This window comes from Natrix helvetica (genome assembly GCF_964273705.1).
Source record: "Natrix helvetica genome assembly, chromosome: 3".
Taxonomy (NCBI): Eukaryota; Metazoa; Chordata; class Lepidosauria; order Squamata; family Natricidae; genus Natrix; species Natrix helvetica.
Genome location: NC_138549.1, coordinates 92,244,640 through 92,272,188, shown reverse-complemented (window position 1 = coordinate 92,272,188; position 27,549 = coordinate 92,244,640). Strand labels below are relative to the sequence as shown.

At 39.2% G+C, this 27,549-nt stretch overlaps 2 protein-coding genes across 3 annotated transcripts in view; one reads left to right on the top strand and one right to left on the bottom strand.

Annotated features, from left to right (window-relative positions):
* Positions 1-646: 646 nt before the first annotated feature.
* MCOLN3 (mucolipin TRP cation channel 3) lies at positions 647-27,326 on the bottom strand. 2 transcript variants are annotated; one of them, XM_081946627.1, is made up of 14 exons: positions 27,286-27,326; positions 17,599-17,822; positions 15,967-16,134; positions 15,411-15,564; positions 12,980-13,064; positions 12,806-12,902; positions 10,497-10,596; positions 9,413-9,525; positions 9,173-9,322; positions 7,976-8,077; positions 7,731-7,853; positions 7,152-7,358; positions 5,349-5,479; positions 647-3,962 (listed from the first exon to the last, which is right to left on the bottom strand). In XM_081946627.1, exons 1-14 carry the CDS (start codon positions 27,299-27,301, stop codon positions 3,956-3,958), a joined length of 1,677 nt encoding a protein of 558 aa, XP_081802753.1. In that variant the 5' UTR covers positions 27,302-27,326; the 3' UTR covers positions 647-3,955. The 2 variants fall into 2 exon arrangements, with proteins under 2 accessions (XP_081802753.1, XP_081802754.1); XM_081946628.1 differs by lacking the exon at positions 27,286-27,326 and adding an exon at positions 21,610-21,874.
* The window catches only part of DNAI3 (dynein axonemal intermediate chain 3), a 56,028-nt gene continuing 55,290 nt past the window's right edge, over positions 26,812-27,549 (top strand). Inside the window, exon 1 of the mRNA XM_081946620.1 lies at positions 26,812-26,903. The gene's annotated coding sequence lies outside the window, so the exon portion shown is untranslated. The remainder of the gene's footprint in view (positions 26,904-27,549) is intronic.

Below are 27,549 nucleotides of genomic sequence, written 5' to 3'. Positions count from 1 at the left end.
TAAGGACAGGAAAGGGCAAGAGACAGGTTAAATAGCAGAACCATTGACCACTAGGCCAGTGTGGTTGATGAAGACAATTCTTAGGCTGTGAGATCCAGTATAATTCAATTCTATTTGGAATGGACAGATATGGTGGTGGTAGATCTACAGCCATAACAATGTCCATAGACAAATTCAATGTGAGGTAAACATAGCAATGGTGTTTAATAGACTGAAGAAATATGTTCAAATTGAATTGTGCACTTTAATCTTGCATAAAGTCTTTTTCTGTATTAAAAAGACCACTACAAATCAACAAAAATAAATTCCTTATCAGCTAGGCCAGGGAAATAGGTATGTATTTGTGTTACAAATACCAGGGGTTGTTTAATACATACATACATACATACATACATACATACATACATACATACATACATGTCGTATTTGTGCTGATAAATAAATATAAAAAGGCAACATTAAAAATAAAAATATGGTTTTCTGCCTGGATGGTCCCCTGTAATGAGCCGAAGGACAGAAAGGGGGAGTAGTGAGCTCCCTCCCATATTTGGGCATACCAGGGGTTCTAACACACATAGATACATACATACATATATACATACATGTACAATATGAAATTTTTAAATTACACAAAGACATTTACTGGATAAAGAAATATTTATTTGTAGTGTTAATATTATGTACCATTCAATATAATATTGGGATGTACATTCAAAATAATATATTATTTTCTACAGTATCGTTTTACAAAATTAGAACAGCCAACATGTTTTATACTTTCAAAAGTTTGTACATAGTACATTATAATATCTTGTTTTGTCTTTTGTCAACAGTTTGTGTTGTAATGATTGCTTTTGCATCTGAAAATTTGAGTCTAAAAATAGATTCTCTTTATTTTTCAGATTTGCTTTCCAATATAACACGACAAATTAGACTTCCATAAAAGTCAAGTTTCATTTCAAGATTTTTATACAATTATTTAACAGTTCTAAGACAGGATAAAGTTAAGAACTATAATTAAGCATATTTCATGTTATGCCCATTTTTGCTCTAGTGCAAGCAGATAGCATTTACTTAATATAAAGATTTGAGAAACACATTGCACTGATGATACATTTATTATGTACTGTAATAAAATATTCAGTTCTCTATTACTGAATGATCTCTTTTTATCTAAGAATAGACCAAAGAATTCAAATGTGTCAATCCAATTATTTCAATCTACTTTAATTGGAAGAGCATCAAATAAAGTCAGTATTGAACTTCAATGACTGAGGCGTATATCACAGGTGGTCTCCACGTTTTCCCCCCAAGCCCTGAAGCCCTCTAAAATTATTATGCTAAATCAAGCAGTAAACCTCACTGAATGACAGCCATGAAAGTTTCCAGGGAAGGCATGAGAGGTAATAATTAAAAGAGATACGTTTGTCTTCAATAGTTTGAGGTATCATTTTTACTTTTTTGAAAAAAATTACTTGAGAAAGCTCTTTGAAGGGATGAAAATCCCAGCTTCGTCCTTCCAGTAACAGCTTCTCCTGTGGCCTTTGCCAAAACTAGGCTAGCATATGAAAGATAAGACAATAGCCATTAAAATTGCCTGTAACTGGATTAAAATTGTTTAATCACATTTAAATAATTGGTTGTCTAGATTTGTTTCTGAAACTTTGCTCAAATGTGTCTTCTTCAGTTCCTAGGGAAACTGTTGAGCAGTTGGTCAATCAAAAGTCAGGACACCTACCTATAAAGATAGAAGCCCAGTCATTTCCTGCTTTGTTGCCTGTGGTCTGCATATCATCTCCCAGCCATAGCACAATGTTAGGAAATCTGTGGTCTAGATAGCACAGTCACTAAATGCCAAAGCCCAACACCGTCTAACAAATACTTGTGAAAGTCTACTAGAGAAACTGTTTCTTAGGAGCAAACACTGCATGTTTCCTATAATTAATTTTAAACAGATATTAAACCAGTACAAAGTTTACGTTTTAACCCTATAATCTCGGGCAGGGTGTCAAACGTGCGGCCCATGGCCAGATGCGTCACACGCTGGCCACGGCCACCCCTGGTTTAGCGAAGGGGAGAAAAGTTGAGATCCGTCATGTGATGACGTGTCATCGCACGTTTGACGCCCCTGATCTAGGGGATTTTGGAACTATTGGATTTCCCCTCTAAAGAGAAGAATCTGGCCTTGATGTGAGAACTCTTCAAGACTCAGTCAGATTCTGATGCTAATGAACCCTGACTTCAGAAAGAACCAGAAGGCTCAGGGAAGGGGCATGGATTCAATGCTGTGTTGATTCTCTAACATTTTCTTAAAGCTTGTAACGTATCTTATACAGGTAGTCCTCAACTTGCAACAGTTCACTTAGTGACTGTTCGAAGTTACACCAGCACTGAAAAAAGGACTTATTTTCACACTTACGACCATTGCAGCATCCCCATGGTCATGTGATTTTACATTCAGATGCTTGACAACTGGCTCACATTTATGACGGTTGCAGTGTCCCAGGATCAAGTGATCCCCTTTTGCGAACTTCTGACAAGCAAAGTCAACAGGAAACCAGATTCACTTAACAAGCGTGTTACTACTTTAACAGCTGCAGAGATTCACTTAACAAATGGGGCAAAGAAAAGTTGTAAAATGGGACAAAACTCACTTAACAAATTTCAGGCTCAATTGTGGCTCAATTGTGTAAGTTGAGGACTACCTATACTGGCTTGGAACGGACACACATTCTCTTCCATTCTTCCGAGCAGGACAGTAATCTTTTTGCAAATATCTCTGTTCCCTCACTTTCAATCTACAGCTCTGTTGCCAGCACAATTTTAGAAATGTCTAAGCCTCCAATGTTAGAGAATGTTGACTAAGATTGCCCTGGCCAGTGACTTCTAGTTACTCTTTTGCTGATATATTCTCATTCATCCCAGTGTTTCAGATGAAATCCTTGGAAGACCAATATGGGTCCTAAATGATGTTGAACAATAAAGGTAAGATTTTGCATAAAGGAAAATAACTTTCTCTAATGAGAGGTATGATCTTTCCCTTTTTAAGGTCAGTTTGCTAACTTATTTAAAACATGTCTGTGCATTTCTTAAAACAGTAAAATATAAGAACTTTTTTCTGGTACAAAGTACCCAATGCATTAACAGTGGTTAAGGCACCAGGCGAGAAACCAGGAGCCTGTGAATCCTAGCCCTGCTTTTGACATGAAAGTGATGAATAAGAGGCTGTTTAAGTCCCAAATAAGGAGTTATTTCATAGAATAATTAGAATAAATAACGAGACCAACCATCTTTATGTTGGCTGAAGAACTAACAGAGTCACAAATTCAACACATTCGACAAACAATTAAACTTGAAAACACTAACAGTTATCAAGTTGTGAAACACCTTTAAACAAAGGTAATTTGATGGGGAACCAAAATCCAGCTTTGGTTCTCCACTATCAATCTTCTTCAGTTCAGTAGTATACAAGGAAAGGAATCATTTTTATAGTTTCATTTTCCATGTTATTTTATAAACAACTGGAAGTCAAAAGTCCTTTAGTGACCTGTGTCAAATCACACAGGGCAGATACTGAGACCATCTGCTTCCTTTTACTTTTCAGATAATCTACAGATACCTCTAGAAAACTGGGAAAATATTGTGATTAATTCATGTAGACAGTTATTTTATACATTGTGCCTGTAGCATAACCACAGTGAGAGTTAGTACATCACAATATAATTTCAGTTTTCCATTCTTTTTCATAACAAGTTTAAGCTGTCCATTTTATGGCAATTAGGACTCAATTTATAAATCAGAATTAACAGGATTACCAGCACACATTCCAAAAAACATAACAATTTTGTGCCTCTTATATTTGAATTTCCTCTTTGATTATTTCTCAGTGAACTTGTGATGATTGTCCAACTCCAGAATCTCCAACTAATTTCAGCAATTATTACCAATATTTTTATTAAGACCTAAAGAAGGGGGAAAGGGGCAGAGATATTTTATCCAGTTACACAAAACATAAGAAGAGAAAGAAATCAAAATGGTCCTATTTTATAAAACTAACAAGCTCTATTAATCCAAAGAAAATAATTTTAATAAAACAAGTCACCCTGAATAAGAAGGGCAAGGTTAGAAATCTTAATGTTAAAAAAATAAAATATTAGTGGGGATAATCACATTTTCTCACTTTACAAAAATATAACTAGGACCTGAGTTATCTAACGCACCATTGTTTAAAAGGTCCACTGGTATCTTTATTCCTTCAGAAACAGTTTAAAATAAATCAATAATTGCTTTCACTTCTGACAGTTTGCAATGCTGAAAAAAACGTATCTATCTATCTATCTATCTATCTATCTATCTATCTATCTATCATCTATCTATCTATCATCTATCTATCTATCTATCTATCTATCTATCTATCTATCATCTATCTATCTATCTATCTATCTATCTATCTATCTATCTATCTATCTATCTATCTATCTATCTATCTATCTATCCTGCTCCAAGAAAAGAAAGTCCCATCACCCTTGTTACACTAAAAAGAGAAAGATGAAAAGAACTAGTGTCCTACCAAAACTATTCAAGCCAACAGATCCAGAGCTGAAAAGAAAGGATCTAGGGGAAAAATCCTATTTGATTGAACTCCTGCTCCATTCCTCTAGGCCAGGGGTGTCAAACTCAAGGCCCGTGATGTAGTTGTATCCAGCTCAGAGCCTGTCCTGGAAAATGTAAGGGGTCATCCTATGTCGCTTCGGCTCAGTCTACCCAATGCGAAGAGGAAACATGCCAGCAGTTTGGGAAGTGGCGTCAGGCTGGCCACGCCTATCCAGTCAGCCACACCCATTCAGTTGGCCGCACCCACCTGGCCGTCCGAGGTCAGCCACAGTCCTGATGTGGCCCTCTGTGAAATTGAGTTTGACACCCCTGCTCCTGAAAAAGTTGCAGAGCTGGCATGTCAGCATTTCCTCTACTTGCTCAAAAGTCAGAAGGAAAGTTATGGCACGAACTTCTCCAATAGGGAAATGAAAACAGAATGTTTTGGGGAAAAAATCTCTTCCATTTACCAAAGCTGCAAATAAAGTAACCCAGCTTTCTAACATGGCTTGACACTGAGGGATCATAGGAATCCCGAGCAGCTTTCAAACCAGTGCAGGATCACTAGCCTTATGTGAAAGTGCCTACAGTTACACTGGATTCAAGACTGATGCTCCTGTTAACCTGCTTTCTGTTCTCACAGCAGCCAACTTCAGCTTTGTACCCAGGATGAAATATGGCATTGAAGAAAAAGGGGGAAACAACACACAAGCTATCAGATGATGCAGCTGTCACCCAGTCCTTTAGTCACTAACCTTTTACAACAGCAGAAGATATTTATAGGACTCTCCTCTTCTAATCTGTATCTTCCGGAGTTTGGCAGATCTTTGCACTGGGCTATGAATGCATGAAGTTCTGTCTCTGGAAAGCCTTCACGCTGGTAATGCTAAAAAAAAAAGTTGTTATGTAGAACAACTCCAGTGGATATTAAATGGCTATGAAAAACACAATTTTTACAGAGGCCTTGGGTGAGGAAAAATAGGGAAGGTCAGACAGGGTTTCTCCTGGTGAGTTAGAAGCCATTAAAAGTAAGTAGAAAAGTGAGGTTCTGCTTCTCATCCGCCTTCCCCCAAGAATCCACATGAGGTTGGAGATTAGGGTGGACTTGTAAACTGCATTTTATCTGGCTTCAAGCACTGGTAGAAATGACAGGGGAACACAACTTGGGGGCCCAGGATTCCAGGCAGACTTTAATTGCCTTGGAAGAAATACTCAGATCTCTACCAAATGATGCTACCAAATTATACTTTTTCATATGAGAGAAGAGGAAAATCCTGACACCCAAAAGCAAAGCCATCTTGTCCAACTCCTTGTGATTTACATGGATACATCCATTCATTTTCCTAAGGGAGTGGCCATTCACCATCCACCTGTGGCTTTACTCCCAAGTTGACCCTGATTTCTGAGTTGTTCTTTTCTTGTGGCAGCTCTGTGCATGTGCACACTGGAAACAGGCTCTAGCTGTTCCTCTGCCTCACTGCTGCCTAGCTCCGAAGGCAGCTGAGAACTGCCAGAGGGCCTAGGTTCAATTCTGCCTCCGACGCAGAGCCCTCGTCCGAGCCTTCCCCAGCCTCCAGGACTGGCCCATGTTCCTCCCCAACCTCCTCACTGTCCGACTCTCCTGCCAGCTCCGCCAGCCACTTGCAGGCCACAACAGTAAGTTAGCTACCAGTAGGTGCTGATGGCTGCTAAGGCAGTTATTAAATAATAGAGAGGGAGTAATCATAGGAGTTGTGTTGAATTATATGTCCTTATAATTCAATTTAAACATAACATTAACTTAAAATTTTGCCTTGCTCCTGGAGTCTACTCATGTCGGTATTGCAAGTAGGGTGCTTGATGGATTTTCATTTTTTTGTATCCAGTTTAGGGCCTACAGAGGAAATTAGGAAGTTGGAGCACCCAAACTATCTTCTGAAGAGATTCCCTCATATTATAGACAATGGAAAGGGAAAAACAATTGTCATCATAGTGCATGTCCTCTTACCCAAAGGAAATTAAACAATAGCAGCTCAGATTAAAGTAGAGTTGGGAAATAAAGCAATAGGTTATAGCCTTAAACCTCAGTCTTGGTCGTTCTTAAGAACCAGTTCTACCATGCTAAGAAAGAAAATGTAAACACAAAAACCTGTTAACACTACAGGTATGGAATATGTCAGGGGTGTCAAACTGGCGGCCTGTGGGTTGGATGCATCATGCACAGGCCACGCCCACCCCAGCTCCACAAAGGGAAAAACGTCACGATACGCCATGTGACGGCAACGTGATACCGTGAGTTTGACACTCATGGAATAAATGATGACACTGCATCATGATGCCATCATACAAATGGTCCTTTCTTGCTTACTTGCAGTAAATATGAACTTATCAGAGCTCTGTGTCATTTATATGATGATGTCATGATGCTGAATTCTTGCAAAGGTGTAGACTATCTCTGTATGCACAGAAGACTAATGAAATGAACAAAATCATTTGATATTCAAAAAACTATTTCAGAACTTTTGGAAATTCACATTTAAAAAATTAAAGGTAACATCCTATAGTAAATGTCTATGTACCTTCACTGTTTCATATGTGTCTGTGATTAGGGCAATGAAGAGACTCAGGACCATGTAGATAAAGAGGCTAATGAAAGAGTAGAGGTAGATCCGACTGAACAGCCACACCAGGTAGCTTTTCTGTTGCATTTTTGCAAAAGTTGCAAACATGTCATCTCCATTTATCAAAGAGAAAAGACATTCAGAAACCATATTCAAGGTATGGAACTAGAAGAGAACAAATATTCAGGAACAAAGAGACAAAAGAAAAGAACATTATTTCCATTTTTGCTCAAGTTGTTTAAAAAATACTAGTCAAATACAGTAAACTGCAAATAAATGTTACCTGTTTTACTCAATACCAGCCCTTGAAAAACTCTGGCTATTACAATACTTTATGAATATTTGCATCAATGCCTCAGAAAATAGAGAATATATACGTACACATGACAACTCCATATTCTGGTGAGAGTGTATAGTTACATAATTAAAGAGATAAACTGGCCCTTTCATTTATCTTGGCAGCATACTCCTTTTGTTAACATTTGCGCAAGACACTTCAGATACAAATCTAGATGACAAACATCCAAATCACAGTACCTTAGCATGATATGGGCCCAGCACAATCCAGCCACAGAAGCAATAACCCAGATAAATCATAGCCGCACAGCAGCAAAATCGAATGACATTGGGCAATGCTACCCGGAGAGTCAAAATAAGCAGCTGAAAAACAAGATCCAAACAAAAACCCAGAGATGCTCATTAGACTTTCCAAAGGCATTCGGTACCACTAGGTAATAACATAAATAAATACCAAGAGCATGAAGGTCCCAGAAGATCCTTACATTATATTTCTGGAAGAAGCTGAGGTAGCGGATCACTCCAAGCCACACAAGCATGGTGGAAGTCCCTAAGAGGATACTGCAGATGTCATAGCTTGTCAGACTCTACATGAGGAATAAGACGATATTCAATAAGTTACACTGACTGCATTTCAGGTGAGGTGTCCAGAAAAGAAGACTTTTCATATTCATTTTAACACTAGGGAACATTGTATTTTCTTGACTTTTTTCAAGAGTTACTTGACACTGAGATGGGTGGCATATAAATTTAATAAATAAATTAATATTTTTTTCCTGATTAGCCAATAGACAAGACCATCCCTGGAAGGTGAATATATCCTACGCTAACCTTTTTGTCCTCACGTGCCAAAATTGTGCGTGCCAATACCCATAATGCAATGTGCCGCGCGCCCCTGCAAATGCGCACACAACCCCACCCCCGTGCTTCTCCACCCCCGTGCATGCACGTGACCCCCCTGAACTCCCCCTACACATGCACACAACACCCCCTGCGCACAATCCCCCTGCCCCCTGTTTTGGGCCTAGCAGGCTTCCTTAAGCCTCCTGGGACAAAAAACTGCGGAGGAGAACCACACGCACACACTCACACTCACACACCGCATGCCCTGTTTTGGCCTAGCTGGCCTCCCTGAAGTCTCCTGAAACCACATATGTGGGCGCCCCCCACATATGCGCACACAACCCCCCCGTGTGCATCTCCTGCATGCGCGGCAGACACCCAAAAATCAGCTGACCAGCGGGAGCTGCACAGGCATGTGTGATGGAACTGAGCTTGGTGACAGCTTGCGTTCCCGTAAAGAAAGCTCCGCCTGCCACCTGTGGCATGTGTGCCATAGGTTCGTCATCATGGCATTATGACATTAAAAAATTGGGGTAAAATATTATAGAGGGCTGTTTCCTGGGGGACAGAAAACACAAGTCAACTGCACAACAAATTAATCGACTTTTGATTATGTGCAGAGATACTGCTCATTCCTAATTTATAATGCTATTACCATGGATAGATAAAATATACAGCTAGAAAAGTCGCTTCTCTGGAGCAGCACTCTTCGCAATCTGACCATTTCCCCCAGCTGAAGACTCAACTGAACTATGAAAATAAGAAATTCAGGTTGGCCAATAAGATTTCAATTGGGACTTCCAAAACTGGAACATTTAATCAGCATGCAAGCCACTTACCTTAGCCTGTATCTCCATCTTTAACGTAGAACCAACTATGGTAAGAAGGTCACTAACAATGATCATGATATACCAGCCATTAACAAATTCCATCAGATCAGAGAAAGATACTTCTTTCTTATAGTGATGTTGGAAAAAAGTCACAAATTCCTAGGATATGTGAGTGGGCAAGAAAAGAGAAATTGCTGTTGAGAAGCTGCAATTACATTTATTAAGAGTTGCTGACAAACATAAGCTTACCCTTTGTAGATGAATCCCTTTAATTACAGATCGGGTGCAGAGAATCAGTGATGCAAGACATGTCAGTATGACAAAACCATCAAAGATCATCATGTAGTGGGTATTCTTCTGTACTGGGAAAAAAAGATTGATTGACTTGTCTATGTGTAATTGTTAACTTGATCCTCTTATAGGATACATACTCATTTGTGACTGGAGGGGAATTTTCTTCATGACATTGCCTTGAGAGAGTGCTAAGAACGGAGAAGCAGCCTCCATCTTACTTAATCTTTCATTGAAAAAGGAAGAGATGGATAATTAAAGGGTTCAGAGCCATCAAAAAGAATGAATGCTTCACACCTTTTGGTAGTTTAAAGAGAACCCTCCTCTCTCAAGTTTGTTATTTGCATTTGGGGCAAGTTTCCCATTGTGAGGAATTCCCTTCTAATATACTGTAAATTTCCAGTTGGAATGTACGGCTGTGAAAGTTGGACCATAAGAAAGGCTGAGCGCCAAAGGATTGAGGCCTTTGAACTATGGTACTGGAGAAGACTCCTGCGAGTCCCTTGGACTGCAAGACAATCAAACCGGTCAGTCCTAGAGGAGATCAGCCCTGACTGCTCTTCAGAAGGCCAGATCCTGAAGATGAAATTCAAATACTTTGGCCACCTAATAAGAAGGATGGACTCAATGGAGAAGAGCCTAATGTTGGGTAAGATTGAGGGCAAAAGAAGAAAGGGACGACAGAGAATGAGGTGGCTGGATGGAGTCACTGAAGCAGTAGGCATGAGCTTAAATAGCTCCGGGGGATGATAGAAGACAGGAAGACCTGGAGGAACGTTGTCAGTGGGGTCGTGATGGATCAGACCGACTTCGCAACTAACAACAATACTGTAAATATTAACCATATAGAAAGAGACTTTTTTAAGGACTATAGCAAAGGATAAAATGATGTACACCCACTCATAGTCATGATACACACACTTTAAAAAAATTGTAGATTATAGCAAATACTGTATTTAACTTCATGCATCACTAGGCCTACAATAAAACCTCTAAGCGCTAAGTAAGTAATAACAAAACTATGATTTTTTTAAAAACTTACTTGATCCAGAAACATGCCAGTCTTTGCATTCCTTGATGGCAATATCATTGTCTAGGCTGATTTTAATTCTTCCACTATGAGCTTTGTTATCAAAGACTATCTGTAGATATTACAGAAAAGTTATTATTATTATTATTATTATTAATTATTATTATTATTATTTCTAAACGCTTCTATCACTCACTAATTCAGATAGACTGAATTTGAGAATTATCCATCTAACAAATAAAAAAAATATGAACAGTTTATGCCAAATGATTGGGTAATAAAAGCAAAAGCAAAATCCATCCATCCATCCATCCATCCATCATCCATCTTCTATCTGTCTGTCTGTCTGTCTGTCTATCTATCTATCATCTATCTATCTATCTATCTATCTATCTATCTATCTATCTATCTATCTATCATCTATCTATCTATCTACCTATCATCTATCTATCTATCTATCTATCTATCTATCTATCTATCTATCCATCCATCCATCCATCCATCCATCTATCTATCATCTATCATCTATCTATCTACCGTGTTTCCCCGAAAATACAACCTGTCCTGAAACTAAACCCATGCGACATTTTTCGCGTGTGCAAAAATATAAGCCCACCCTCAAAAATAAGCCCTCTGGACAATCCCCCCCCCTCCGACCAGGCAGAGCACCGCTCGCCGACCTAGCGGTATCCCGAAGGCACCAAGCCACGGAAATGAGGTGGGGGCAAAGGTGCTTGCATTGCTTGGTGCTTTCGGGGTACCGCTAGGTCAGTCAGCGGGGCTGTGCCCAGCTGAAGAGGGGGGGTTGCTGGGCAGCTGCTCTCTTGCAAGTGGGCTCCCGAAGAGCCGGGCACAGCCTCAGGGTCGAATGGCTGTGTTGCGCTGTCGCAGCAGCAACGCAGCAGCCATGAGGTGACCAAGCTTATGAGCAGCCACCCGGCAACCCCCCTTTCCAGCCGGCTAGGATGGATGCCGCTCTGGAAGTACGCTCTATGGTTGTACAATCTGCAGCCCACAACCATAGAGCGTACTTCCAGAGCGGCATCCATACTCCGTGCTTTGAAAAAAAAACCCAAACCCAAGCGGCGGACGGCGCCAGCAGCACAGATGCCCTTCGCGGGAGCGGGGAGCGGAAAAGCTGCTGCGCAACTCCCCTCTCCAGCCATGCAGAGCCCCATTCACTCACCTAGGGGCATTCCGAAGGCACCGAGCCACGGGAGGCGGAGGGCGGCAAACAGGCGCTCGCGTTGCTTGGTGCCTTCCAGGTACTGCTAGGTCGGTCAGCGGCGCTGTACCCGGCTGGAAAGGGGGGTTGCCGGCGGCTGCTCATAAGCTTGGTCACCTCATGGCTGCTGCATTGCTGCTGCGACAGCGCAACACAGCCATTCGACCCTGAGGCTGTGCCCGGCTCTTCGGGAAGCCAGTCACAAGGGAGCAGCCGCCCAGAAACCCAAAAATAATAAGCCCTCCCCTTTAATAAGCCCAAGGCCATATTTCGTGGGTCAAAAAAATATAAGACCCTGTCGTATTTTCGGGGAAACACGGTATCTATCTATCTATCTATCTATCTATCTATCTATCTATCTATCTATCTATCTATCTATCTATCTATCTATCATCTATCTATCTACCTATCATCTATCTATCTATCCATCCTTCTTCTCAAAGAAGCCATAAAGATAGTTACCTTGAAGTATAACTTTGAAGCAATGGTGGCATATAAAAAGCATGTCTTGTAAAAAAAAAATGCATCAGGTTCTCTCCCCCCCCCCCAATGCATTTAGTTCTATCAGTGTACCATTCTTCCCAAAATATAAGCAGTTTAAATATAAGATGGAGAAATAAAATGAAGGAAGACTATATTTGAATAACTCTGGAATATAGTTACATACATAAGCAAAAGTATTAATATTATTCTTAACAGAATTCAAAAAGCTAATACTATCCAGAAATATGTTTCGAACTTACTAAAAGGAGAAAAGGTGAATTACTGAATCAGTATTTGCAGCTGTGGGCAGGCAACTTTTTGGTAGCAATAAATGCCTCTTGATATAGATTCAGCTTCGTAATTTTACTTCATTCTCTACTTCTCCTAAATTGCTAATATATATACTGCACCAGTCCACTTTAAGAAGACGTTGACACAATCTAGGCCCATTTCTCCCATCCAAACCTCCCCTTCAGAAAAAGACTAATTACAAGTCTTCATCAGAAGTTCAAACTCTTTTTTCCTTTGCTTTTCTACTCATGATGCTACCTAGTTTACCTGCAAATAAACAAGCAGGCTCAGAAAGCTCCAAGGACTCCATATTTTTACTTACTGTTAGTGTGAAATCATAGCAGTCTGGGAGTTCATGTTGTCGAATGGTCTGGAGATTAATGGCCTTCAGTTTGAACGTGAGTGTCAGAGTCACAAGTCTAGAACAGAGACTGGAGCTTTATTTCACCATTACCAAGTACATTCAAGAATATCAGCAACTTTTATTTCTCCTCACCTATGGAAGTCTAAAGTTAAATTGAGAGGAGTCTTCCTCAGTGTCCCATTTTCCAGGGGCAGTATTGGCTCCACATAAAGACACTCTGTGGGAGGACAGAGGGTTTATATATAGAAAATACTCAACATTTCATAAGCTGAAGACGATGGAAAATCAGTAATAAGGAAATGAAATCCAGTCTGGTCATTAGGAGTCTTATCTAAATAATATGAGAAGTAAAATCTTTCTTCATACTTGGAAGAAAAAAACAGCTATGGTTTTTAAAAAAAATTGATTTAATGTATACATTTATTGAACTTCTGCCTTGTGGGAATGCTTATTTGATAATTAATCTCTGGAAATAGCTTCTACTTAAAAATAAATTCAAAAAGGAAATTTTATATTTGACCCACAGATCAGTACCCTAATACTAAATAAGTGATGAATTACAATATTATTTCTACAGTTACAATCTCTTCTACTTATGACTGTAGAATGGTACTTCAATGTAGTTATAAGTTACTTTCTTCTAAATAAAATGAAGAAACAGTAATTTAAGAAGTCCTTATAATTATAATGTAATTACTTTTGGTTCATGTAATTGCATACGCATACAGTATATCAAGAAAAAAAAACCTCAATCTTTCAACAGTCCTTTAATATCTTTCAAAGACAATAAGTCTGAGCTGAGACGTCCTTATAGAATTCAGCCTTCAGTATTTTTCAGAAATTTGCACACATATATTTACTACACTAGTTCACTAATAACAGAGATTATTATTTATGTCACTATTTCCAAACTCCAAAAGGAAGTCACAATGTTTCTGGACCACCATGTAACAGCCGCTACCAATAATTCTGTATGTTCAGCATTCAATATTAATGTTGAACAGGTAAGGCTGACCACTCAAGTTTATTCACAAAGTTTCAGAGGTCCAACCTGAAAGGGCTGAGTCAGCCAAGATTATTTCGGCATTTGCCTAAAGCACATGAACAAAAGAATGGCATCCTGCCCAGGTCAGGTACATAAGCTAACTGGATTTGTAAGTGCATCGTAAGGTGATGTTTTCTTCAATACTTCAGGGCAACAGAGAGCAAAATAATCCACACAGCAAACAGTTATGTCAAACAACAGATTACTAATGCTTTTTATCACACATCTGCGATCTAAGGCAGCTGTCTCAGGGTAAATCTCACCCTGAACCTGAATCGCCAATCAATATTGAGGTTACACAACTGATGTCTGCAATGTTGATTTGGCAAAACACTTTTGGGGAAGCGGGATGACAATCTGTTTCAGTTTTGATTATACTACAGTATCTTGAAAGTAAATGCACCCTTAATCTGTTCAATAATTACCGGTGTGAAGAACCTGCTTCAGATACAATTACAATAGAGTCATCACACTGGCTTACGAGTCACCAATTTTTATCAGCAGGGTATCAGGCCACTGGAAACTAAACCACATACACCCCAAAGGTGCTTTTTCAAGAGGCAACTGGACTTTCTGTTTTTTCTTTGAAGATGTTTTGTTTCTCATCCAAGAAGCTTCTTCAGCTCAGAGTTCAAGAAGCTTCTTGGATGAGAAGCAAAACATCTTCAAAGAAAAACCAGAAAGTCCAGTTGCCTCTTGAAAAAGCACCCTCGGGACAACCATGACCTGGATGACTGAGAATCTCCATAGACATAAACCATGTACAGTTGTATGGAACATATTAGGTTTGACTGAAGCTGACATCGTTTGAGTGCCATGGGGCAAGGAATTAAGTGAAGCATTCACATCACTACTGCAGTATTCATAATGACTTAAACAAGGCTCTAATGTAGAGGTAGCCCTCACTTACCAACCACAGTTGCTAAGTGATATAGTCATGAAGTGAAACATCACGTGGCAGTGCCACGCTCAGGATGTCAGTTCCACTGTGGCCATTAACCAAATCACCTCAGGTTGTTAAGTGAAATGCCATGTGATCATGACTTGTGACTTCCTGCCATCTTCCACAATGATTTTGCTTGTTGGACGTCAGATGCAAAGGTCACAAATGGCAACCACGTGATCATGGGACGCTGCATCTATTATAAATACATGCCAATTGCAAAGCAATTGGTCTTAAACCTACCTTTTCACTGTTGTCATAACTCTTAACTGTTACTGAATGAAGCAATTGGTAAGTGAGGACTATCTGCGGTACTTGAGTTTCTTCCGTACAGTGGTATCTAATAAAATATCTGAAGTGTCTATCCATTATACTGTTATGTTACTGGAAATTACCAATTATTAGTATTTGCTTTTAAACACTATGACTTTTCCTCAAGTTCTCTCTTTCTCTCTCTCTCTCTCTCTCTCTCCTTCATTCCTCTCTCTTTCACCCTCTTTCTCTCTCTCTCTCATTCTCCTCTCTCTCTCACACACAGAAACAATCTATCTGATTTGAGTAGTTCAGTATATCACCAGTTTCAATTTCTGGGTCAATATCGAAAGTGTCATTTCCAGGGCTGATAATTCCTCTCTTGTAGAAGTACTGACATATTGCCATGGGCGTCTCTTCAGATCCTCTCTTTTCATAGGCATGATTTCCAACAGAAATAGTACGCAGCTGTAAGAACTAAGCGACAAGGGACAACCAGTTAATGGGTCTGCCTGATAATTAAAACTGAGCTAATTAGAGAGAATGTCTGTGATGGAACATTCTGCTTTTCAGATTTATTGACCTCATGAATGGAATTGCAAAGACTCAATGAAATGGATTCAACTACAAAAAAACCCTCAGTTTTATGGGCCAATTGGCCATGTTACATTTACCTCATGAGGCTATCATGAAATTAAAAGGTCTTCCTCTCTTGACTCATTAGAGCCAATGTAAGCTATACGTTACAGGAAATCACTCTGATATTTCTTCTGTTCACATATACTGACTTGGCTTTTCCCCCCCAAGTTTAGTTTAAATTCAGTGTATAATTTTACTTTTATACAATATAAGGATGCTTTTTATATTTTAAAAAATTACCTGGTTTATTGCGAAGGAGATCTGGTCATAGACCTCAGTTTGCGTGTACACTGCATAGGTGTCATCCATGCTGTCTGTATAACCTTTCAGGAATAGATGCTTAAAGGATATCGTGTTTTCTTCTTTAAATGCAACCACCATTTGATTGCTTAACCCAAAAACTACAAGCTGAAAATATCCCCCCCAAAAGTTAAATATTAGCAGCCTATAATGTAAACTTTTATCCACAAATACTGGTCATGCATTGATAATTACAGCCCACGTCATTAAATGTGGAACTCATGTAGTATGAACTTAGTATCAGTATTAACAGAAAGGGAATACTTCAGCTAAAATACTCAATAAGTTCATTCTGACCACAAGTACATTAGTTTTGATAGCTCTTGGAGCATTCTTAGCTGGTTCTATCCCTTCCACCATTCCCTACTCCTTCCTTTGGTAGCTTCATCTTACTCTGGGAGTATGAAAGGCATCTTGTAAATAAATCAGGAACTGAGCATCTAGAAAAGGAGAGCTGGGTAGCATCCCTCCTATTTTACAAATGTTATTTTCATTCAGTGGTCAAGCCTTCTCCTAAATGTATGCAATTATATTCTTGTTACCTTTATAATTTAACCCTGTTCAATAATATTACAACTGTATTCTTTTTGTTCTTGGATATGGTTTGCTGAATAAAAACATTGGATAATATTAGTATAGTTCATATTGGACATTTTCATATTATATTCTGAACACACAGAGGCAATAGTTGGTGAGTAATGAGCTACTAGAAGGTTGAAGATTGACACATATAATAATGAAATGAAATGAAACTGCAGCTGTAATCTTGATATTGTTCATTGTCTCCACTTGACTAATGGCCTATTCTGTCCATTACCCCAATTCAGCACCCATCAGATATTTGAACTAAAAATCCCTTAATTCCTAAACGAGATAGTTGGCACTCATGAAAGTTCTTATATAACACAGATGAAGAACATATGATGAGGATACGTATAATATTATTAAACTTGTCAATACTAAATACCTGACAAAAATATTTTCCTCCAAAATATTCAGGATGCAAGAACACTGAGGTCATTTCAATATTTAAAGATGGTCCTCGACTTACAATCACAATTGTGACCAGAATTTCTGTCACTAAGCAAGGCAATTATTACATGAGTTGTAACTGATTTTATAATCTTTTTGGGGGGCGAGGGGGGGCATGGTTTTTAAATGAACCACTGTAGTTATTAATTGAATTAGGTGATTGCTAAACAAATCCAGCTTTCCCCATTGACTTTGCTTGTTGGAAGCCAGCTGGGAAGATTGCAAATGCTGGTCACGTCTCTAGGATGCTGCAGCCATCATTAGTATAAGCTGGTTGCCAAGTGCCCAAATTCTAATCACATGATCGTGCCGTCGTAACTTCAGACAGTTGCTAAACAAATGGTTATAAGTCAAGGACTACCTGTATTAAGGTCTGAAAGTTTCAAATACCATACAGATGGTTCTGAAAACACAATTCTTAAAGCATCAGTAAATCAGGGGTTGCCACTTAACTAGTTATAACTTCTTGAATTTGTTTTGTACTAACCAAAAATGCATGAGTTAAAATAATAATAATTGTACCGCAGCTGTGTACCTCACCTGGATAGTAACCATGGCTATTTTCAGAATTTGTATCCCAAGCTTCCACGGTTTCCTTCCTCGGGCCCAGAATTTTTCACAGGGATTCATAAAGAAAAATTTAAGTTTCCTTCTCAACTGATCTTCCAGAAGCTGGCACATTGACGCATGATGTTTTACATTGTATAAGTTTTCATCATCCTGAGTGCTGCAGCTGCCTACAAGCACTTCAGGATTTTCCATTGCTGGAACAGAAGACACATTAGCAATATTGGAATGATTAACCAAAAATGCTATAAATTTGTTTGTGAGCATATCTAAAACTCAAGGTGTGATTGTCTCCTTTAACAATGATAGTTTCAACTCTGAACTACAAGTATTACAGCACCTTCCATGCCAAGTTGTAGCCAGCCAATATTATTTCAACAGCTAATCATAGCAGTGAAAAAGATATTAACAGGGAAGAAAAATAAGTTCTCCCACAGTTCTCATGTTCCTATCATAGAAAGCACTATTTTTGGAACCAAACATAAGGACTTTTTTCCATAAACACATTATTTTGTATATCAGTTTTCCTGTTTAGATTTTACAGTTGGATATTGTTTCAAGAGTTATTTCTAAAAAAAAATTCTTTAAATCCCCCCTCTCCTCTCTATTATGTGCACGTTCATCCTTGGCTCTTGCTTGATTTCTGCAATGACATGAAATGACTGAGAATCACGACTTCTGAATGGTCTAGAAGTCCAATAAATGAATAATTGTTTGTTCTTTAGGACATGTGTATTATATGGAACTCCATATAATTACTCTCATACAGAAAAGCCAGAGGACAAACCAATTTTTAAATCCAACTTCTTGAAATGCTGTGAGCCAAGAAATTTTAGCACATTGGGAAACTTCCATAAACAACTTCCTGGGCTTTTTAGTATTAGGAACCCTGGAAATTACAATATATTCTGTTTTCTCTTAGAATACAAATGTCACAGACTCTGCTTGAATTTCCTGTTAGTTCTATTGACTCTCTCCTTCACAGAAGGCATGTGAATTATTTAGTGCTGTATTTGCAACATTGGCCTTAATATATCACAAGTCTTTGGATAGAGGACAAACATTAAAAGCAGGTGCAGCTCCATTCCTAAGTAAGTGTGCTCAGAGTTAGGTCCCTCATCTGAAAAATGGTGCTTTCTCCCATTCATGTCTGGGTAGACCGACAAGGAAGCAGATCCACTGTGAGAATGATGACAAGGTGTCATCAGCATCTTCAATACTGAAGATACCAGAAAACCAGGTTAACTAAATTCAATGAATTTACTCTTGAGCACTGTATGTGCTCAAGAAATAATTGCACTATTGGTATTGCTATGAAAAACATATCCATGTCAGAAATTTTTATATCAATTCTATAGAATAGAATAAGAATAGAATAAGAATAGAATAGAATAGAATAGAATAGAATAGAATTTTTTATTGGCCAAGTGTGAGTGGACAAACAAGGAATTTGTCTTCGGTGCATAAGCTCTCATTGTACATAAAAGCTATAAGTGATAAATCATGATCATAGTCATCATAAAATTAATTCATCATAAATCATAGGATACAACACTTTGGCATAGTCATTGGATACTAAATAAGCAATCAACATAAATGTTGATATATGGAGATAAATGGAAGGAAAATCATTATAAGTTATCTCATTTGACACTGGCATTTAAATGAGAACTGATTTTCTGCTCATTCTAAAGCAGTATAAAATATTTTCATATATTAAATTAGTTTCTGGGACATCATATTTGTACAAGGTGACTGCCTATTCCTATAGGCTTATTAATATCATATCAATCCTGTAATACTGCCAACCCAATAGGGATGCTTACAATCTCACAAGGTACAGTAAAACCCATGCAAAACTGGGCCTGATCCTAATTTTTATATATAAATGTTGCACTCCACTTATCAAATATAATACTAAACATTCTCGTTCTTTATTGATCTATCCTTAAATTGTCAAATCAGGGCCAGAGAAAGTATCTGTATGTATAGAGTTAATTAGTGAATATAAAGTCCCAGAACCCTTTTGGTATCATCATTTGAAAGTAACCAGAATTCAGAAAAATGTTCAAAGACCAGGAAGCCAGTAAGGTAATTATATCCTTGAGTTGAATTTTATTCAACAAAGGTAGATTCATAAGGTTTGTTTTGGTTTTTTTTGGCTACAATCTGGAAATGGTCTTGCCACTGCCTTCTAGGATTTTTTTTAAAGCTAGTCTATACATAAGATTCTTCACAGACTTCCATCCAAGTGTTAAGAACCAAGCAGCCTCTACTCCACTGTTCAACTAGACAAGGTGCTACCATTTGTTGAAACTTTTGATTTAGTTGGCCAGATTTTTCAATTAAATACAATTAGTATATTTTCCATGTATTTATTAGGTTTGTATTTAGGAAGTTCAGAGCAGTTTTATAAAATAAATTAGCATGGTACATTTAGCTGGGCATCTATGGTTTGTCAACACTACTGTACGAATGTCTCACAGAAGCAGACTCTAAATTTCTGACACTGAGTTTCAATTATTCTAGCCACTGATGGATTATACCATACCCTGTAACTAAAATCCAATTCAAGGAACTGAACTGTTCTATAAGCTAAAATTAAAAAGCCAGCTGAATTTGAAAAAGGGGTTATGATTCACCACTCAGTTGAAGTTAAAAACAAAGTTCTAGAAAGCTTTTGTTCATTCACTTAGCTATTGCAAGCATTTTAGCTTTTTCCACAATTTTGAAAATGATTCATATATCCTTCAAATAAAATATAGTCTCCAGAAAGATGTGGTTTTTTTTGTCTTTGTAGATATTCAGCGGGATCATGCTTGTGGGAATGATAAATAGCCATGGCTCATCTGCATAACCAATAACATAGTGTCATTCAGTAAAATGTTTTTAAAGAAAGGACATATTGAATTAACATTACCTCTACAATATAATGTAAGGCAACAATAACTCCATAACAATTTTAATCTGAGTTGGAAGGAACATATTTTAGCATCATTCAGAGTTTGTTTTATTTAAGAACTCTCCTCTAAGTTGTCCAGTTGAAGAAACTTAACATCAATTACCTAATAATAAATCTACTGTACAAAGAAAAGGCATATAGATTTAATATTACCTCCACAATAAAACATAAGACAGCAATACAAACTTTTCATTTGAAGGAAGGGATTTTATCATAATCTATAACTCTACCAATTGAAGAAATTTCTTAAAATGCCAATTTATTTAAGGAGGAATCTAAAACAATGCCCACCTATCTAAGAACGTAACCTTAATTAGAATAATGAATATTTCCATTAAGTCAAGGTAGGCTTACACTAATGAATTAAATTAGGTTTTAACAGTTAATAGATCACTTCTATACACATTGGTATTTGAGTGAAACTATAATTTTGAAGGAAAAAAGGATGCCACCTTCATGTTTAGATGGCATATGCAAATACTTCAGTATATGCAATTTTAGAAAAATCATTCCCTTTACGTAGCAGCAGAAGGGTGGCGGTGGTAAGTGCAAACTTAAGAGTTTGTCCCAACTACAGAAGCATTCCTTTGGAGAAAAACGAACAAATGAGATATTAAATAAATATTAAATAATAATTATTTTAAAAATACTCAAAAGATCCCCCAATTAAGAGGGAGAATAGCTTTTTAGTCCAGTAGAAAGACTTAGAAAAATTAAATTAAATATGTTGCCCTTCCTCCTTCCAGCCACAGCTCAGTCCTGGAATTTTACTGCTTCATCCTTTATAAACCCTTCGTGGAAAGGTTCTCGGGACACCAAAGAAAAGCAAGCTCAGTCCCGCTAAGGGTCTGTTTTAAAAATACGGCTGGGACCCTCTCCTTGGCCTAGTAGTTCCAAAATTCAGATGGGGGATCGGATCCCACCAGAGGCAGCCCCTTCCCCCCCCCTCCTCTCTCTGCTCAGGAAGCCTTTCTTCCCACCGTCCAAAGGAAGGACATAGCGCCCGCCGACCCCAGACTCACCTTTCCAAAAGAAAGTGGCACCGCTGATGCCAGGACTCCCCTTTGCGTGCCTTGAAACCCCCCGCTGCCTAGAGCCGGGGAGGGGAGGTGGGTTTTTTTGTTTTGTTTTCAGTCCTATTTCAGCCCCGGCAGGTGAAGCTGGTTTCTACGAGCGAGCGAGCGAGCGAGCGCCGGGCTTGTCTTACATCGCCGCCAGGCACAAAGTCACCTGAGCCTCGCGGGAAAGCAAAGGCGAGGCGACGTTGGACGTGGTGGCTTCGGCCCGACTCCGCTTCCAGAGCCGTGCCTGGGGAGCATCCCCAGAAGCCGGGCGATGAGCGGCAGCCGGAGATTGCAGGAGGGAGAAGCTGCTCCTCTGCGCCGGCGCCACGTGACCGAGGACAGCCTCTGCCGCCCACCTCGTCAGTCTCCTCCTCCTCCTCCTCCTCCTCGGCCAAAGGCAAAGCGATCCGAGGCCAGCCAGCCGCCTCGCCCGGGCGCAAACCGCGGCAGGCCTGACGGGTTGTTTGGGAAGAGGGCGGCATCTGATTTCCATCGCCCCAATTCTCCTAAATCGATCGCTTCGCAAGCTGCCTTTTCCTCTCTCCAGAACAGAGTCATGGTCTGCAGCGGCCTTAGCTATTAAGGACGGTGTCACCAGAAAAAGGACTTGAGGGCAGAGATCCAGAAGAAGACCTGATTGACCAGATTTTGAATGTAGTTGTAATGCATTGAGAAACTGCCCCTGCCTGTAAATGGCTACTTTATAGAATAGAATAACACAGCTGGAAGGGACCTTGGAGGTCTTCTAGTCCAACCTCCCGCTTAGGCAGGATACCCTTTACCAGTTCAGACAAATGGTTGTCCAATCTCTTGTTTAAAATTTCCGGTGTTGGGGCATTCACAACTTCTGGAGGCAAGCTGTTCCAATGATTAATTGTTCTAACTGTCAGGAAATTTCTCCTCAGTTCTAAATTGCTTCTCTCCTTGATTAGTTTCCACCCATTGCTTCTTGTCCTGCCCTTGGGTGCTTTGGAGAATAGCTTGACTCCCTCTTCTTTGTGGCAACCCCTGAGATATTGGAACATTGCTATCATGTCACCCATAGTCCTTCTTTTAATCAGACTAGACCTGTGATGGCGAACCTATGGCACGCATGCTACAATTGACACGCGGATCCATTTCTTAGGGCACGCAAAGCGTTGCAACCCGGAAGTTGGAAAACAGGATGTTTACTGCCTCCAGAGGGCCTGCGAGGGGTGGGGAGGCTGTTTTCACCCTCCTCAGGTTCCTAGAAAGCCTCTGAAGCTTTTGGTACACAATGGCAAAAAGGTTAGCCATCACTGGACTAAACCAATGGTTCCCAACCTTTTTTTTGGCCATGTCCCACCTAAGCATCTCTAAAATCCTGATCCCCTCCCTCCCCCATGACATATAATTCTTACTTTACTCAAAAAATGAACTCTAGTCCCACAGAGTCAAACTCTTAGTTTAAACAAGATTCAAATTACCCCCATTAAAAATCAAATTGCCCCCTGTGGGGTGTGGGCCCCACGTTGGGAACCACTGGACTAGACATACCCAGTTCCAGCAACCATTCTTTATATGTTTTATATATATATGTTTCCAGTCCCCTAATCATCTTTGTTGCTTTTCTCTGCACTCTTTCTAGTGTCCCAACATTTTTTTTACATCATGGTGTCCAAAATTGGATGCAGTATTCCAAGTATGGCCTTACCAAGGCATTATAAAGTGGTATTAACACGTCACTAACTTAATTGTGTTGGCTTTTTTGACACTGCTGGCTCATATTTAAATGGTTGTCCACTAGGACTCCAAGATCCCTTTCACAGTTCCTACTATTGAGCAAGGGACCACATTTACTGTACCTGTGCATTTTGTTTTTCTTGCCTAAATGTAGAACTTTACTTTTTTTCACCATTGAATTTCATTTTGTTACATAGCACCAAATGTTCAAGTCTGTCAAGATCCTTCTGTATCTTAAGCCTATCTTCTGGAGTGTTGGCTATTCCTGCTAGCTTGGTGTCATCTGCACATTTGATGAGTTCCCCATCTACCCCCTTGTCCAAATGATTGATGAAAATGTGGAAGAGTACTGGGTCTAAAACAGACCCCTGGGGTACCCCACTGCATACTTTCCTCCATGTAGATGCAGTTCCATTGAGGACTACATGTTGAGTGTGGAGTACTGGATTAAAGTGACTTGTTTTTAAACCTGGTTGGTTAGCCTTAGTAGTGCCCATCTGAAATTTGCCCCCGAGGTATTTACGGGTTTTCTGCTCTATAACGTGGTGTTGGTAGAACCACACAATCTACAACAAAGGAATACAATTTCAAGCAACTGATGAACATGATGTAAATTGATAAAAACAAAGCATCGGCACCATGCCAGATTTAATAAAAACATACTAAAATATTACATATACCCTATCAAGATAGTTAAGGTCATATAAAGCCTAGGTTTTTTCAGAGAAGCTGTACCCAATCTGCCCATGTGCACTGGACTTGTAACTCCAAGACACATCATACCTGAAGAGAATTCCCCATTGTAGAAGCCTGTTCAAAAATATTGAGGAGTTTCATCTTCCTAAAATACCCAGTGAGCCATTGAGCTTTTGAGCTCTTTTATGGATCCAGAAATATCCCAGAGGCAAATCAGAGAAATGCAAGGTGAATAAGGCCAATCGATAGACTTGACTTCTTCCTGTCCTTTCCTGGATTATAATTCCCATGCTCAAATGAAAATACAAGTTATGAAAATGGAATTCTTCACGTAAAATAGATGGCTTTGGGGACTATTTAACCTGATCATATTGCACTTTAGGAATTGAACGCTTGACTCGGTGCACTCAAAGTTCCATATAATTCCAAGAAATTGTATTTTATTTCAGATCTTTGGAACCAGATTTCACAATGGTTATTGAATGATAATGAAAGACACATTATATTAAAATTACTATTATTTTCTTGGGGTTATCACATTAAACCAAACCATATCTGCGCCAAAGAGCCTATAAAAAAGTTCAATCTGGAATCCTGGCAGAGTTAAAAATTGCACAAGGCCTTACTTCAAATAGAACAATGGTCCAATAAGTCATCAGCAACCTAATCCAGAAATGGGCATATAATGTGTTTAGATTGGGATTGATTGATTGATTGATTCATGTGCTGCCTATTTCCTTCCACTCTATTGTGCGATCAATTGTACGGACTGGGAATGCTGTTAGATTTGCTATAGCTTCTGCGTGTTCAAATGAGAGCATTTTTCTATTTATATAGCAGATTACTCAACATAATCTTATGTTTGAAAACTATAATTATTACAAGACCTGTGAATTACAAACCATATATTATGTACTCTATTGCACTGTAGGAAGTTATCACCCAGCCCTCTCCCAGAAAAATGAAATATCCTAGGAAATATTGAAAAGGCAGAATATTTCTCTGGATGTGAAAAGGAAGAAACATGTTTTAAAAGACAGAATAGCTGCCTGCAGCTTCCTGCCCATCCCCCTTTGCCAATGAACCATTAAAGCCTGAGCTAGTCCACTTTACATAATAAAGAGTTCTCCCCTTCAGCTCCAGAGTGATGGGATTAAGGCATGATAATATTGGCCTTTTTTACCCAACTCCCCACATGGCATCTGAGAACTCAACCAAACCTGGATTCAAAACGCAGCCTAGAGAGTTGCCCCTGCACGGCCCCCTGGAAGTCTGACAACCAATTAGAAGACAAGATCAAGATCAAAGGCCAGAGAGGGCATAAAACCAGGGACTTTTCAGCATCTCAGTCCTTCCTTCTCCACCAACATTGAAGCATGTGATCACTTTTTCTGTTCAGGACTCAAGCCATGTGGTCCTGTTCACCATTAAAACCATCTTTCCAAGCAGCCTCCATGTCTCCAGTGTCTTTTTCTCCACTTGGAGCCGAACCCAGAAGGACATTTCTTCCAACAGCACAATGTGGATTTTAAAGTCACACTGTATTTTTTCCATCTTTTTCTAAATCCAATTTAAAGTTCTAGTTCTTACCAATGCAATTATAAATATTTTAAGACTAGGATTTCTGAAAAACTGTTTTCTCACATATGAATCTGAATGTAATTTGGAGCCCAGTTGCAGATACCAATTGCTATACTGGCTAAATTGGGATTAGTGGAAAATTCCTTGTTGAAATTTCTCAGGGATGATAGGTAATTAATGATAGGCAGCCCAATCACTTCTTGGCTATATAAATTTGATAAATAAATAAATAAAATATAACCAGTGTTCTCCAAAAGAGCTCTTGAGATATCTTGGCACTTCAATTTCCCAAATTCCCAGCATCCATTTCTGACATTGTATAATTTGGTCTTGGGTGACTTTTAAATATAAATTGTTTCAAGTGCTAATTGGACAGAAAAGCCATTTTTACAACAGGCACTCAAACGTTATGAAGGGATTTAGAAAACAGCTTCATAAGCATCACAAGTCACCTTGTTAATAAGCACCACGAATTTTAAGTGTGGCTACTAAATGCCATAAGAACAGTATCCTAAAATGTACTGATGTTACACAGAGATGACATATTGCAGTGTTAAGAAACTTTTAAAACAATTTGCCAATCTTTAGGGAAAAAATGGATCATTTATCAGTGATCTCTAGTAGCTATAATGTATACTTAGCAGTTTGTGAGTCTCTAATGAATTTCTTTCAGAACTGAGAAAGATCTACTGTACTATCTTTGACTATACCTTCCCAAATGAAGCCAAAGTAAAGCCAAAGTGTAATTAAGTTATTAAAGTGATTAGATCGGTTTAAGGGGGGGGGGGAGAATCAGCCATGTACCCAAAGACAAACTTCGTTCCAAAAGAATTACAAACTCGGGAAATACCACTTAAAAAACAACAACCTTATATCGAGGGCTGGCAACAGAACAGAAGAAAATGATTACTGGAAAGCAACATCGGTACATTCATTCGCACCTATAACCAGTGATCCGAATCTTAAATCGATTCAGGACCCAACAAAGCGGAATAAGCACAGTTCGCTCTTACACACCGACAGTTCATCAGCATGCTAAAGGCAGAGCATGCTGGAACCTGTAGTTCGCGCTATGCTTTGGGCTTCTTTCTATCAGAGGGGAGGGTTAAGCATAAAGAATGCTCATTCGTTCTTGGAGACGCCAATCTCGGGTGGCTGTTGACCATAGCAACTGAACGACGCCTGTTGCGGAGAGGAGCTTTAAGAGCTGAAAGAGAAAAAAGAAAGAAAGGAACAGGGGGGGTAAAAGACGGACAATAACTTCGTAAGCGGTAAGTAGTGATCTTTGAGAGAGGGAAAAGTGGCGTAGTGGGAACAAAGCCCCATCGGGAGTATGAAAGAACAAACAAATTGGTGCAGAACTGCAGCATCCTTTCCCCTCTCGAAAAGCTGCGCTGCATAACAACACGTTCACAAGCTGTCCTAACTGGGAATTGTGAGATTTGTAGCCCGCTCCAAAGGAAGGGACCCCAGATCAACAAGCACGGTTTCAATTTTTTTCTCTTCGTTGTGCCAGGACTAAAGCTACATATTTATTTGTGTACCCATTGCATAGATAGGGGAATAGTGTCTTCCTTCCACCTTAACCAGTGTCAAACAGCTGAATGAACCTTTCAGCAGATATAAGGAACTGAAACAAGAGAATTGCTTTACCTTGATCCTGAGTCATTTTGCTACCTAAAGCAGATGCTATATGTCCTCCCTTCGTCTTTCAAATTCAGGAAGGAAAGAAGGAAGGGAGAGAGGGAGGAAGGTGACATTCTCAACCAGCTAACACTGTAACTCATTAGATAAAATGAAATTCAAATTCCTGACTTAAAAGTGTTTCTCAACTATGGCAACTTCAAGCTATATAAACGTTAACTCCCAGAATTCCCCAGCCAGTATAGTCTGGGAACTGAAGTCTATAGAGCTTAA